The sequence below is a fragment of the Felis catus genome, chromosome E3 (assembly GCF_018350175.1).
Source record: "Felis catus isolate Fca126 chromosome E3, F.catus_Fca126_mat1.0, whole genome shotgun sequence".
Lineage (NCBI taxonomy): Eukaryota > Metazoa > Chordata > Mammalia > Carnivora > Felidae > Felis > Felis catus.
In genome coordinates this window covers 39,404,439-39,418,856 of record NC_058383.1, presented here as the reverse complement: position 1 = coordinate 39,418,856, position 14,418 = coordinate 39,404,439, and the positions used below count along the sequence as shown (strand labels likewise).

The following is a 14,418-nucleotide window of genomic DNA, read 5'->3' as shown; positions in this document are numbered from 1 at the left end:
CCCGGCCCCGCCCCCGCCCCGCCCCCGCCCCCGCCCACCCACCGAGAGCTTGAAGACCGCAGCGCTCTGGTAGATGACGTTGAAGACCACATTGTGGAAGGTAAGGGACTGCTTGTCGTCTATAGTCCAGCGGAAGACCACGTCTGAGCCGGCCTCCACCATGGGGCTGTACCTCTGCAGGGAGGGCACAGTGTGGGCGGCGCTGGGGCTTTGGAGACCCAATTCTGCCCTAAGCAGAATTCCACCACCTAGACACGCCTCCCCAGGGGGTTTCCCAGGCCAAGACTTCAGACACCACGAGGAGGTGGAGGGCAGGGGGAGGGGGGTGGGGGGCCTAGGGGGCCACGTGTCATAGGACTATGGGCTGACACGCCCTTTGACGTTTCAGTTCCTCCGGCTTCCTGTCTGGAAAGTGATCTAGCACCAGGGACAGAAAGAGCCCACCATCTGAGTCTCCGTGCACCCTGTCCCTGGGCTCCTGCTCGGGCCCACAGTCTCAGCACAGGCTGCTTAGGAAGGCACGGGAGTCTCAAGAGGCCTCGTGGTTCTGGGTGTTTACCCGAGTCAGCTGACAGAACAGGTGTGAGGAGAGAGCTGAGGTCAGAGACGGCCCTTCTGACAGCCCGTGTGCAGGCCGTAGAGCTGGTGGCTGACCTGTGCGTGTGTGGGAGGGCGTGGGGGGACACCCCGAGCAGCAGGTATGGCACTGACAGCAGCAGGGTGACATGAGGACCACCCCCCCCCCCCAGCAAAAGCACTCCCTTCAGCATGATGGGAACACAGCAGCGGCCTTGAAGACACTCAGGCTCCGTGAGGGTAGAGCTGCTCAGGGGCCGTGGGAGAGACCGCAGATGCTCAGAGCTGCTGTTTGACAGGTGGTTCCTCACTAACTCGGGAACTACCACCGGTCTGAGGAGCCCAAGAACAGAACCTGCCCAGAAACCAACCCCGGGCCGCCTTCCCCGCCTCACTCACCACCAGGACGCCTTGCAGCACCCGGGCTTCGGGGCTGGGTGTGGCCCGGAGGCCGCAGATGGGCTCCTCGGCCTTCACCTGCAGGCTGAGGTTGGCCTGGCCGGCGCTATTCTCCACCACCACCTCCACCGTGTGCTCGCCCTCACGGAGGCCGGGCAGGGCCAGCACCGAGAACAGGGTGGTGTTGGCCTCGAGAGCACAGCTGGGTACCAGGGCAGCCACCGGGGCAGGGCAGGCGGCCTCAAAGGGTGCGCTGACATTGCCCCCAGGCCAGTGGGCCGTGGCCGTGGCGTTGGTGCCCGAGTCTACCCGGAGCACCAAGACCGAGCCGTTGGTGGGCACATAGAGGCGGCCATCGTGGGGGGTGGGATGGGCCACACGCAGGCCAGCCACCGGGGAGAGCACATCAAAGTCGCAGGACAGGTTGTGCATGGACACGCTGTTGCCCACCGTGGCCCGGACCTCATAGTGCCCAGGCCGCCGCAGCCCCGGGTTGGGCCTCAGGCCGAGCAGAGGGGTGAGGCGCTCTGTGGCGGCGAGCAGCCGCAGGGCGCAGGCGGGGCCAGTCGGGGCCACCTCCAGCTGGGCGGGCAGGTGGGCCAGCCAGGCCGAGGCCACGGCGGACAAGTACGGCGCCTCAGGGCCAGGGGGTCCGAGCGCCGGCGAGCAGTGCAGGAGGGCACCTGGTCCAGCGTCGTGCTGCAAGGTGACAAGGTCACCGGGGAGCAGGGGGCCGTCCTGGCCCTGGAAGGGGACCTGCAGGAAGGAGACAGGCTGTGTCGGGTCCTCACGGTGGGACGCTGCAGGGCGGGGGGCTACAAGGGAGCACAGGACCAGGGGCTCCAGCAGGCAGGTGGGATCCACCTGGGATAATCTAGACTCACACCCACAGGGGGCCCGGCTCTCGGGCACTCACTCACTCACTCACTCACTCCCCCAGGCCCTCATGGAGGGGGCTGACAGACAGGCTCAGAGGGGTGGGCCGTGTGCAGGGCAGAGGGCCAGGATGCGGGCCAGGCAGGGGCAGGACAAGCAGAAGGGCCCGGGTGGCAGCTTCTCGTGCTGGGGGGCGAGCAAGGACAAGGACAAAGCCTGAGAAAGGCAGGGGCCTGGTGCGTCAAGCGGAAGAGTGTACTGTCTGTGCTTCAGGGAGAGACCCAGGCCTCAGGCAGCAGGGCCAGCACACGTACTGAGTAGTGGGTGGGAGGGCCTGCCGGCACGGAGAACAGAAACTCCTTCCAGAGCACACAGGAGGTCCCAGGGGGCCCTGGCCCTGACGTGGACGTGTTGGCACAGGCCCGGGGCCGGCAGAGGCTGTCCGGTGACAGGGGGATACCAGTTTGGGGGCACCAGCGTCCCTCTGGGGTGCACGCGGGCACCGGCCGAGCCTGGCTCTCCAGGGACGCACTCTCAGGCTCCCCGCCATGTCCTGGGGCCCCTGCAAGGAGAGGAGGGGTGTCAGGGACCCCCGCTTGCTAATGGGCCCCAGTCAGGGACACCCCACCCCCAGGGAGACACGAGGTCTTGCCAGGCCGCACGCCAACCCCCACCCCCACCATCCCTCCTCCATTCCTCCTGACACCAGGCCAGCTGACCGACTCAGGCGAGTCCCGGCGACACCGAGCAGGAGTCGGTTTCTCTACAGACCCCACTCTGTGCATCTCAAGGCTGGAGACCAGTCCAATAGCCAAGGAGCCACTACACGTGATGGCACAGACAGGTCCCCACTGCCCCAACGGGACGGAGCCCCACCTGCTCCTCCCTCGGGCCGGAACACCTGCAGCCGCAGCTGGGCGGGTCGGTGGAGCTCCTGAGTGCCGAACTCGGCAGCGATGAGGAAGGCTTCTCTACTCAGGCCCAGGCTGGGGAACACCATCACCTGGGGAAAGGGGGACTGCTCAGCTCCACAGACCCCAGCCCCCGCCACCCCACCCCCCCAGCACCCACTGGGTCAGAGGGGAAGGAGCCCCCAGACAGGGCTTCACATTGTGGCTAACGGTCACTCGAGACAAAAAATCAGGTCAAAACCATCTGTGGGCAGCAGGACCCTGACCTTGTTTTTTAAAAATCCACAAACACCCAGAGAAAACACTGAGGAGCACTCAGAGCTCTCTGAGCTGCCCGGGCGGGTGCCTCTCCCCTGTGCACGGCAGTGGGCTTCCTACGCGTCTCTCCTCGGCAGGTAGGACGTTAAAGGTCCAGAAAAAAGAGCTTGTTTTTCAGAGACACTCAAAAGCCAGGCCAAGGCTAAGTCTCCAGATCAGGTCGTGGAGGGTCCTGGGGTCAGCCTACCTCGACGGGCTCCTGGGGGGCTGACAGGGCCTCCTGCTGTGCCAGGGGACTCAAGGGTCCCTGCAGGTCTCCAGGGGGTGCTCCCACGAGGAAGTTCTCCGCATCCCACACAGGACCTGGGACAGCGCGTGTACAGTAAGGTGCTGGTCGCGGGCCAAGGAAGAGGGTGTCCGCGGGCCCCAGGCAGGGCCAGACCCAGGACTGAGCCACTTGTCGGTAGCGCCCAGCCCCCTCCCCCTCTGACTGCTTCATCTGGTGCAGGCTCAGGTTGGGACAACAGGTGCTCAGCAAACACCAAACCGACACTGAGCAGCTAGGAAGGAGCCTGGGTGAGAGACGGGACTGTCCTGGGGCAGCCGGGAAACACTGCGTGGTTGGGGGCTGGGGGGGGGGGGCGGGGGGCGGGACAGCCATGCGGAGGAGCTCCCAGGGCGGCCAGGAGACCTTTCATCGTTTAGGGAGGCAGCTGTCCTGGTCCAGGACACAAGGTGCCCCCTAGCCCCTCCGGTAGCCCCAAGCGCACCTCCAGGCCGGAGTTCACAGACGTAGCTGTGGGGCACCGAGCACAGGTCCGTGTTGCACTGCCCCGCGGGCCCAAGCCGCACACAGCGCTCAGCCGTGGCAGGGTGCGGCTCCCCAGGCAGCCAGTTCTGGCAGCTCTCCAGGCTGAAGGCCTCACCCCGCACGGCAGGGCCCGCCTCAGCCCCCTCCACAGCCGAGAAGCCAATCCACACGTCCAGGCTCCTGCAGGCAGATGGTGGGGGGAGAGGGCACTCGGGGGGGGGCTCTCCAAAGACACCCCTCCATCTGCCCTGTCTCTCTGGGAGCTTCTTCCTCGTTCCCTACAGCAGCCCCTCAGGTGAGACCTTGTCCCTCCCCCCCGCTTTCGAGACGAGGAAAAACAAGGCTCAGAAAAAGGACCTGGCAAGCAAGGCGGCGGCAATGTCCACCCCCACCTGCCCATGGGGCCAGGGGCCCAGCTGAGGGCTCCTTGCCGGGAGAGGCCTCAATGTGGCCAAAGGCTGCACACACCCACGCTTATTCCGTGAGAAGGCTCCAGGTGTTGCATTTGGGGAGCAAGACGCCTGAACATCAGCTCCCCAAACGCTACTCCTCACAGCTCTGACAAGGTAGGAGGGCCCTCCTGGAGACTGGGCTGATAGACACAAGGTCAGGAACGGGGCAAACAATGGCACACGGAGAGGAGTGAGGTGCTACAGTCAGAGCCAGGCACTGGGGCCCGGCTACCGCCAGTTAACCGAGTGACCCTGGGCAAGGGCCCGGACCATTCTGGGCCTCGAGTTCCTCTGGTGGACACTGAGGATGTCCAGGGTGCGATCCACACTGCAATCGACACCTCCCCAAACAGGGACTCTGGGAGAAGCAGGCGTCCAGCCCCCATTCCCTTCCCAGCCCTGGCAGGTGCTGAGAGCAGAGGCAGGGGCGAGGCCTGCTATAGGAGAGCACATTTCCTCGCGGGCCTGGGGGGACGAAGGCATCCAAGAGGTTCCTTGTGCGTGGGTGGCCTCCATGGTCACACCAGAACTGTCCCTGCCCCTGCCAGGAGGGGCTCGGCAGGGGACAGCAGGGGGTGGGCAGCACGTGGGACCTGTGATGCATCCCCTACCCTACCCGTACCTCCACATCTGTGTCTGAAACGCTGATGAGATGGTGTCGGATGAGCAGGGCTCCCAGGCCCCACTCAGGCCGGCCGGCCGGCCTTGGCCCCTCCAAGCACCCCCACCTCTCCTGATCCTCCTCAAGACTTAGGCTCTGTCTCCGACCCAGCATTCGGGGATCCCACCTCGCAGCCTGTCTGGGGGTGGGGGCAGGTACCTGGTGACCTGGGAGACCAGGAAGCGCTGGACGGCGGGACTGTCCACCATGGCCAGGGCGGCCCCGGCCCAGGCCTGGCACTGCTCCTGTGCCTGCAGCCAGGCGGCCTTCTCGGCCACCAGGCGGTAGCAGTGCCCATTACCGGGGAAGATCACGGTGTCCGAGGGGCAGAGCGGATGCACCACTGGGGAGTCAGCAGGCAGGGATGGGGGCATCAGTGTGGGCCCAGCCAGGACTGCCCCACCCATTCCAGCCCCTGGGGGCGAGAAGGCACCCACCTCGACCTGGCTCCTCGCCCAAAGACACAATACTGTAGGTGGCTTCCAGGCCGGAGCCACCACGATTTCGGACGCCAAGCTTGAGGGTCTCATCACTGAGTACCGAGACTGGACACTCGAGCTCCAGGGCAGCAGGGGCCGCCTCCACTTGCACCTTGGCCCCTAGCTGGGCCGAGCCAGCCCCCAGGGCCAGCACGGCTGTCACCTGGTAGTGGCCGGGCAGGGAATAGCGGTGAGTGGTGGCAGGACCAGCAACATCCACCTTAGGGGAGCCGTCACCAAAGTCCCAGTGTGTGGAGCTGACGGGTAGGGAGGCAGTGACATGGAAGGCTGCTGGCTGGCCAGAGGCCAGGGGTCCTGGAGGCCCCACCAGGGCGGCCCCTGGGGAGGCAGGGAAGACGTTCTCAAGGAGGGTGGGGCCCCCGCAGGCAGGGGCGAGGGGCAGCGGGGGGCTGGAGCACAAGGGTAGGCAAGCCGAGGAGGCGTTGGGGGGCTGGGCCGCCCCGCACAGGCACCAGCCCTGGTCCGAGAGGGCCCCGAGGCCCCAGCCAGCCGCAAAGCAGAAGGCGCCGCAGGCCTCGGGTGCCAGCGGGCCCTCGTGGGCAGTGGAGAAGGCCACCGGCACCACGGCACCGGAGCTGTTGTCCGGGAGGCAGGCGATGTACTCCTCACCTGGACAGAGCAGACAGCCTGGTCCTCGTCGGGCCCCGCCCTTGCTGCACCCCTGCCCCCAGCCTAGGCTGGTCCCCAGGCAGGCCCCACCCCTACGGTGTCTGTGCCCCATCCTAGACCCCAGATCACGTCGCCAGCACCCCCCCCCCCCCGCCTGGCACTCACCACCCTCCCCTCCTCCCACCTGCACTGCTCCCTTGACCCCCGACCTGGTCTGTCTCAGCAGCCACAATTGCTGCCCAGGTGCCTCTGTTCCCAGAGTCCCACCTGCCACCACCCCCCAGGCCGGTGACCCTGGAACACCTACGGGGTTCTAGCCGACAGAGAAGGACCGAGCGGGTCACATTCAGCCATACTCACCACAGCTGCTGTCTGACAATGGGACGCCGAGCAGGGGCCGGCCAGCTAGGGGGCCGGGCCCGGCACACGTGGCCGCCTCGGGCCGAACCACGCGAACCTGCTGCTCTTCCACCCAGCGAGGCAGCCACGCCAGACCACAATCACACTCCAGTGGGTTTCCGCTCAGGTTTCTGCAGGAGGCGCAGGGCCGGGCGCTCAGGAGTCGGCAGGGCAGATGAGGGGCCCTCGAGGAAGTCTGCACTGGCCTCGCCCCAGGGAGTGGGGGCCGGGGGCGTCCCACCACCCCTATGGCAGCCCGCCGGGCCCTCGGAGGGCTCCAGCAGGCGAGCAAACAGCCCTCGGGGCCTGGTCTCAAATGGGAGTGGGCCCGGAGGCCAGGGCAGGACGGCAGGGAGGGTTACTGGGGGCCTCGGGGTTGGCTACCAACACCCACCAAAAACCACAACTTACATTTCACTTAAATTAAATAAATTAGCAAATAATCCTTCTTCTAAAGTAGAAATCTTGTTGTTACTTATGTCCCTGGAAGAAAAGGGGGATTCAGCAGTGTCTGACGGGAGCCCCCATAACCGAAACGGGTGACAGGTAGCCACCACCTGACCCCCCCCCCCCCCCGAGAGGGGACACTCACAGCTCTGTCAGTGCGGAGAGGTTCGCCAGGAGCCCAGCGTCCAGTGCCCGGAGCAGGTTGTGGGACACATCTCTAAGGAGCAGAGCGGCCACAAATCAGCGCCAGAGCCCCGGACAGGATGCGAGCAGGTGCAGGCCCAGGCCCAGGCCCACCCCCAGAGGCTTCCTCACAGCCACAACTTGCAGCCTCCCACCCCCCACTCACTACACTTGGGGCCAGGGTATGGGATCCAAACAAAGGAGCAGGAGAAGGCTGGGAGCCCTGAGTGCGCCATCCACACCCTGCCCCCACCAGTCCCCTGCCCCCTGGCCCAGCATGGCAGCCCAAGGGTCTCCAGGGCCAGGGGCCTAGCTGTTGCCGGCTCCAGGAAGGAGATGGTCTCAAAATGCCCTGAGACACAGTGGGGCGCAAAGACCGATAAAAGGAGGAGACCCTGGTGGACAGCCCCACAGCACAGCAATGCCAATGGAACGCAGCCAAGCCCAAGGCTAACAGGACCCCAGTAAGAACACGGTAGTACACAGGTTCAACGGGAAGCATCACTGGGTAAGAATCACCACGCAACGTAGGTTTATGCTATGTTACGCCGAGCTGCGTGTGCTGGGCCCTCCGGAGACATATTGACCCTGCAAGAGTCCACTCAAGGACACAAGATTAACACAGACAACACTAGCCACCAGGAGTGAGAGACTGACCTCAATAAACCCCAGGAGGTTCAAAATCAAAGGTGACAGGGGAACGTCTCAGCAGTGAGGAAAAACAAAAGCCAAAACCAAGACCCAAAGTTAAAGGTGACACTCTTCTAGAACCGAACAGACTGAAAGAATACAGGAGGACGCGACAGACTCTTCACAGCACGAAAGGACAGGCAGAAAAAACATCCACGCCAGATGATCCAACTACAGAAAAACATGCAACCTCCACACAGAATATCACTAAGATCAGAAAACGAGCTGAGAAGGGCGCTAGCAACTTAGACAAGGGACCAAAGGCCCTGCTGCCCTTTGCACACACACTGCCAATCAACGGTGAGGACTACAGGGGAAAAAAGACTTAAAGAACATGAAATCAGTGAGAGAAACACAGAGGTCAGACGGACGGAAAAACCGTTCCCGGTGGGTAACAACTGGAGACACCCCAATGGAAACAGCACGATAGACTTTTATCCAAGTTGTGAATGTTTTCAGAACCGTGACCCCTGGCGCTGGCGACGCCGGCCCCACTCCTCCAGGAGAGTCAAAGCCTTTCAGGCAACACGCTCTGTAGCCAAAGATTCCTGGCTGGCCTGGGGGTGGAGGCCATGGTGGCCCCTGCCCATCCACTTCTTGGGACAGAGACCCACGGACCACCCTGACCTGGTGAACACCTCTGGTCACCTGCTCCACTGCTCCCCTCACCCCTTCTTCAGGCTCACACATGTCTGAGTAGACCCTGGTCACAGCCTTCAAAGTGATGACACCTGGGCCTCCCACCCGCAGAGCCTCTGCCCTTCCAGATGTCACCTCCCGCCCTCTGAGGTCCCCAGAACACCTCTCACCAGCCCTACCCCTGCCCCCAGTGACAACCCAGTTGTGCAGAGGCCAGGGATCCATTGATGCCTCCTCTCAGCCTAACCATTCCTAGGTCCTGCCAACCCAGCTCTTAAAACACTCAAGACTCCCGCCTACCCCAGCCACAGCCCAGTCCAGACACCCCATCCCCGGACACCTGCCTGGCCCCCACCCAGCTCGCAATAGTCACCCTCTGAAATGGGTCCTGCTCTGCCCGGCCTGCTCCAAATACAGCAGGACCTTAGTCAGAACACGCTGGTGTGAAATCAAGGTCCTCCCAGGAGCCGAGGCACTGAGTGGCAGCTGAGACCAGGCCTCCATACAAACAGGCCCCCAAAAACACAGAGAAAGGGGAGAGTCCCGGGACCTTGCAGGCTGGGATGCCTGGAGCAGTACCCCTGCCTGGCTTGCAATGCCAGGAACCACATCTGGAACCAGGCTGAGGAAATGACCCCCACCATGGCCCCTGACAGCTGCTTCACCGTGGAGACCCGCTGGCCACACAGCATCTCATGGCAACCAACAAGGACCTAGGAAAGGGCAGGACCAGCTGGAGCCCTCTCACAGGGCAGCACTGCCACCCCCCCCCCCCCAGGAGCCAGGGGAGCCACAGAGCCCCTCCTGTCACCTGTGGGGCAAACCAGGCTTTACAGTCAGAGAGCCTGGAGCCGCCAGGCGGGGGCAGCCCCCTCAGGGGCAAGAAAAATCCAGGCGCAAAATGCAGCCCCTCTCTCTGCAACTGGACAAACGGAGATCTAAAGGAAGGGCCGGAAAGGGGTGCACAGTAACAACTCGGTCTTTTTTAAGTTTATTTATTCATCGAGAGAGAGAGAGAGAGACAGAGAAAGAAGGGGACAGAGAATCCCAAGCAGGCTCTGCGCTGTCGGCACAGAGCCCAATGCGGAACTCGATCCCACCAACCATGCGATCATGACCTGAGCTGAATGAAGTCAAGAGGCGGGAGCTTAACCCGACCGCGCTACCCAGATGCCCTGGTTAACGTCTCAATCTTGGGAGCAGGCAAGTCCCCCTACCCCCCCACCCCGTTTCCCATACTCATTCTGCCCTTGAAAGACAAGAAACGGGGTGTGGAGACTTCCGTGCAGAAAAGGACAGACTGCCCAAGGGGACCTGGGATGGGGGCTTCAGAGGGGAGCAGACACAAGGGCGGGTGGCATGGGGGGCCAGGAGCCCCACCGAAGAGCAGGTTGGGTCACCAAGGCCTCCTCCACCCTGAGGAGGTGTACTGTGACTGACAATGGGCTCAAGGCCAGAGCCCTGCCCGTCCCAGCAAGGTGCCCCAGATGAGGCACTGGCCTTAGCGAGCCTCTCGGTTTCCCACGGGCCGGAGGAGAAAACTCCGTGTGTGCACGGGCGCGCGCGCACACGCGCACGCATGCATGCATGCGCGCGCGCGCGCGCACGCACGCATGCATGCGCGCGCGCGCGCGCACACACACACACACACACACACACACACACACACACACACACACACACACACACACACACACACACACACACCTGCTCGTGTAGGTCCCAGGAACTCCAAGACTGGAGAGGCCTGACCCTGCCAGGTGGTTCCCAGGATGGGCTGGACAGGCTGGGAGGCCAGGGAGACACAGCCGGCCTCACACCCACTGCTCAACTACGACGTCCTGCAGTGGCAATGGCTGTGCCATGAGAAACTTCCGTGAGACCTACGGACGGACCCCCGGATGTCTGGACTGAGGCTGGCAGGGGGCCTGGGCCTCTGAGGGACAATCAGGCTGCCGCGGCATGAGAACCAACAGTCCCAGGAGAGAGACGATCCAGACAGATGCGACCTAGGGATGGTGGTGCACGGGGTGAGAGTCCCAGGAGAGCTTCCCAGCTTGGGTCTCAAGCACAAGAGGAAAGAAAGAAGGAAAATCCCTAAAATGTTTTTCCACATCCCGTTTTCTGGAAAATCCATCATGAGTGGCAGCTGCTGGGAGCCGCCTGTGGTGCCTGAGAAACCAGGGCAGCGGGTGGGAGGGGCAGGTCGAGCCCCGGGCCCAGGCCACTCAGCCAGCACCCACCCTGGCCTGTCAGGGCACCACTGTCCCTGGCCTCATTGGCCTGTGGCTCCAGGCCATCCTCGGCCCAGTTAAGTCCTCCATCCAGCTCTGCCTGGCCTAGCGCGCCCCACTGAGGCTCCCTTCCCCCACATGCGGAAGGCCCCACCGTCATGGTCACACAGTCACGGGCACTGGCCACGTGCTCCTTGCCTTCCAGGCCCCAGCTGAGCCCCTTCCCCCACCCCAGCACTCACCTGGGCCGAGCCTGGCCCACAGTGCACAGAAAACACCAGCAGTCTCCCCGGGACCCTGCTGGCCAAGGTCCCATACCCTAAGGGCAGAACCAGGACAGGAGCCAGGTGCCACACCAAAGGTCCTGAGCCCCAGCCCCCAGCCTGCCCAGATGTGGGAGCATCTGCGTGGGGCAGGCCACAATGACCGTATGCACTGGCAGGGATGGGAAGAGCAGAAGGGACCCTGAGGGGGAGCCCTGGGGGGACGCCAGAAGGAGGAAACTGAAAGGAACCCACAGACCCAAGGTCCCAAACAGCCACTTGTCCACATTTCCATCTGTTCTTGCCATCACTGCTCTGGGGGAACACCAAGGAGGCCTCACACCAGCCCTGCTCCAACCCCCCAGCCGCTAGGACTTCCGCTGCAGCCCCCAGGTGACATCATCACAGTCTGACACCCTGCCCCTACACCGGGGTCCTGCAATGCAAGGGGGAGACACAGCACGCCCAGGGAGCCTCTGCCGCAGGGGCCCAGCACAGCCAAGCACAGCAGTGTCCGGCCCCTCCTGGGAGGAGGGCCAGTAGCCTGGCCAGACAGCACCCTTAAGAGGTCCTGGGGCAAAGAGGGCCCACCCTCTGGGTCAGCTAGACACTCCCCGGCCCCTCCGAGGCCCACACAAACAACCTCCAGGGACCCCAAGGCCCAGGCTGCAGGGGTCAGGCCAGCTTAGGGAGGAGGTGGGTGACCTGGGGACACACACACCACCAGGGGGCAGGCACACATCCGTGACAGCACAAGACACATTTCACCTCCCCAGGCACCAGGGATCAGGCCGGGAGGCTGGCCTTCCTTCTCCTCCCCCAAAGTCACCCAGCAGTCACCGGGGAGCCCAGTCTGTCCCCCTGTGCCGGGGTGGTCCTGACTCCCCCCGCTTTCCAGACCAAACATTCTCTCGGGCCTTGGGGTTCAGGCATCCAACCGCATGTCCCTGTATGTCTGGGTCTGATCTTTCCTGCTCAAAGCAGAAGCCTAGTGGAGGGATCCCTGCTTCGACTACGGAGCTGGAAGTGCCGGCAACAGCTGTTGAAGGACCCCATCCCATGAGCCCCGGCAGCTCCCCTGTGCCGTCTGCACACAAGGCTCAGCACTTACGACCCGCCCCTGCTCACATCCCAGGCCGGGGAGGGCAGGGCGGGGCAGGGAGAGATCAGAAGGGGCTGCACTGGTAAAGTGGAGTGGGTCAGGGTGTGTGAAGGTGGAAGCCTGAGGATAGGATGGCCACAGTCAGCACGTCCTGAGAGTTCCTGAGTCTGGGGGGTCTCCCAGAGCAGTCCCCTTCTAGAGTGGAGGAGCCAGAGGCCCGGGATAAGCTGGGACCCTGTCCCGCAGCCCTGAGCAGCCTCAGTTTCCTCCTCTGCCAAAGAGAGGAGTGGCCCCTGTGCCCGCTCCCCAGTCCAGATGCTGGGCGGGGTCTGGGGGCCAGCCGGAGCCCCCAAGGAAACATCTGCACATTCCAGACGCATGTGGTCAGCGGCGGGGGTGAGTGCCAGGCCCCAGCCTGTCACCCCCACCCCTGCGCTGGCCGCCGCACTGGAAACAGGGCTTGGGGGGGGGGGGGGAATGAGCTCTGGAGGGGCCTCTGCAGAGGTTATGTAACCCACTCCTTGCGAGCCAGCAGCTGCCTCCTCCCTCTGGCAGGACAGGACGGCCTTGCTGGAGGGGGAGAAGGTACCCCACTCCCCATCCAACGCCCAGGGCTCCGTGCTCCTCCCTCCATCCCTCACAGGCCTCCTGGAAACATAGCCTGGGCTGGCCTGTCCTCTCCCCGGAGGCCCCACAGGTCTCATCAGCCCAGCAAGGAAGAACCCCGCATGCCCCCCTCCCGCCCTCAGGAGCCAGGCCCAGGCACAAGGGGAGAGGCCAGAGTGCTGGACCTGGGCCCCCACCGCCCCCCCCCCCCCCCCCCCCCCCCCGCCTCACTAGCAGCATTGGGGGCAGGCGGCTGGGAGCCCAGCACCCGAGCCAGTTTGAGTGTAATAACCTCATTCTGTTTTCATTCCATCTATTTATGGTGAGCAAGGCTGGCTTCCAGGACCGGAAATGATGATGTTTAAATTAATGAATTCAAGTTTAGGAAGGAGCGGATTTGAAGACAAACATGCCGAGTGGGCCCGCGGGGGAGGGGCAGGAGCAGGCTCTCCGGGGAGAAGGGACAGGGAGGGCCCCTCCGGCCCCAGGGCATCAGCAAGGGGCTATCTCAGCCACCAAGGTGAGGAGGAAAGGCCTGCCGAGGGAACCTTCCAGATCCAGGAAGTGGCCCACATTTCTCAGCATCTTTTGGGGCCCCCTCACCCAGGCTCTGCCCTCCCACAAGTGGACCCTCACCAGGACAGGACACGGGTATCTGGGGTGGTGATGCTGCTGGCCTAGGAAGCCCTGGGACCACAGGCTGGGCTGGGGCATGGGGGCGGGGGCGGGGGGGGCCTCTGACCTGCAGAAAGGAGATGAAGGTATGGGGTGTCCCCCACACTAGGAGGGAAAGACATCCTCTGGAGGAGAGGTGTTCCAAGTTCAATTCACCAGAGGTAGCCACCTTCAGGGGATTAACAAGGCAGGGCTGCGCAGGAGAGGGTCCAGCTTGCCCCTCCACCCACAGCTGGGAATTTGGGCAAGGGGAGGAAAGGACCAGTAAAGTGGGGGGGGGGGGGCAGCCTTCCTCCAGATCTGGCACCGTGCCTGGGTACCACATCCAGACCTGTCACAGCCAGCCAGGAGCACACACCATCCCCTCCCGCAGGTGGTAGTGCTGGGGCTCTGGGAGGCCACCCTCCTCACCATCACGCCCACCATCACCTCCCAGAGTCGGAAGACCGGACAAGAACAGCCGGGCTCCTCCCCATTCTGGCTGGGGAGCTGGCATGTGGCCTCTGGCCTTCCAGGGACACAGACATCACCCACTCGGCTCCTGGGCACAGACGACCGTGCCAACCAGCCTGACAGCAGGGTTACAGAGCAGTGCGAAGGCACCAGAACCTGGAGGCTGCCAGCGCTGTTAGCCTTGCCCTGAGCACTGGCCCTCGTCCCCTGCTTAAACCAGCAGGAAAAGCTGGCTTCTGGCCCTGCCTCAGGACAAAGCCCCTTCCAGGGTGGCCCCCAGCACCCTGGAGCGAGCTCCGTGCCTTCAGGGCCCGGGGGGCTGCTAAAGCCGGAGCCACCACACTTGTCCAGGCCGGGGCCCACAGCACCTCAGGGAGAGAAAGAGCCCTGCCCACCTTGGCCACAGATGCAGCCCCCTCCCTGGCACGGGCGGCTGGGCACCACCGGGCCCCTTGGCGGAGACGGCTGCCAAGCCACAGAGAACGAGGTGTTCCGGGAAAAAAGGACGTGAGCTGCATTTTCCAGCTGCGTTTTGTTCGGCAGCAAGACTGCAGGCACGCTCGGCCGGCGCCCCCGCTGCACGCGGCCCACCCCGTGGACACAGCCCCGCCTTGGCCGGCTGGAGACACACAGGCACCCAACTCGGAGGGCCAGGCCCCAGTGTGCCCGGGGCC

At 64.0% G+C, this 14,418-nt stretch overlaps 1 protein-coding gene across 3 annotated transcripts in view; it reads right to left on the bottom strand.

Annotated features, from left to right (window-relative positions):
* Positions 1 to 14,418, bottom strand: part of PKD1 (polycystin 1, transient receptor potential channel interacting) — a 44,118-nt gene that overhangs the window by 22,312 nt on the left and 7,388 nt on the right. For all 3 annotated transcript variants that reach the window (XM_045047539.1, XM_023247051.2, XM_011290710.3), the window contains exons 2-12: positions 7,045 to 7,116; positions 6,864 to 6,935; positions 6,414 to 6,583; positions 5,382 to 6,053; positions 5,104 to 5,287; positions 3,791 to 4,011; positions 3,268 to 3,383; positions 2,728 to 2,854; positions 2,166 to 2,413; positions 976 to 1,731; positions 43 to 174 (exon numbers count right to left, since the gene is read on the bottom strand). In XM_045047539.1, the coding sequence (XP_044903474.1) occupies positions 43 to 174; positions 976 to 1,731; positions 2,166 to 2,413; positions 2,728 to 2,854; positions 3,268 to 3,383; positions 3,791 to 4,011; positions 5,104 to 5,287; positions 5,382 to 6,053; positions 6,414 to 6,583; positions 6,864 to 6,935; positions 7,045 to 7,116 (2,770 nt within the window). The remainder of the gene's footprint in view (positions 1 to 42; positions 175 to 975; positions 1,732 to 2,165; positions 2,414 to 2,727; positions 2,855 to 3,267; positions 3,384 to 3,790; positions 4,012 to 5,103; positions 5,288 to 5,381; positions 6,054 to 6,413; positions 6,584 to 6,863; positions 6,936 to 7,044; positions 7,117 to 14,418) is intronic.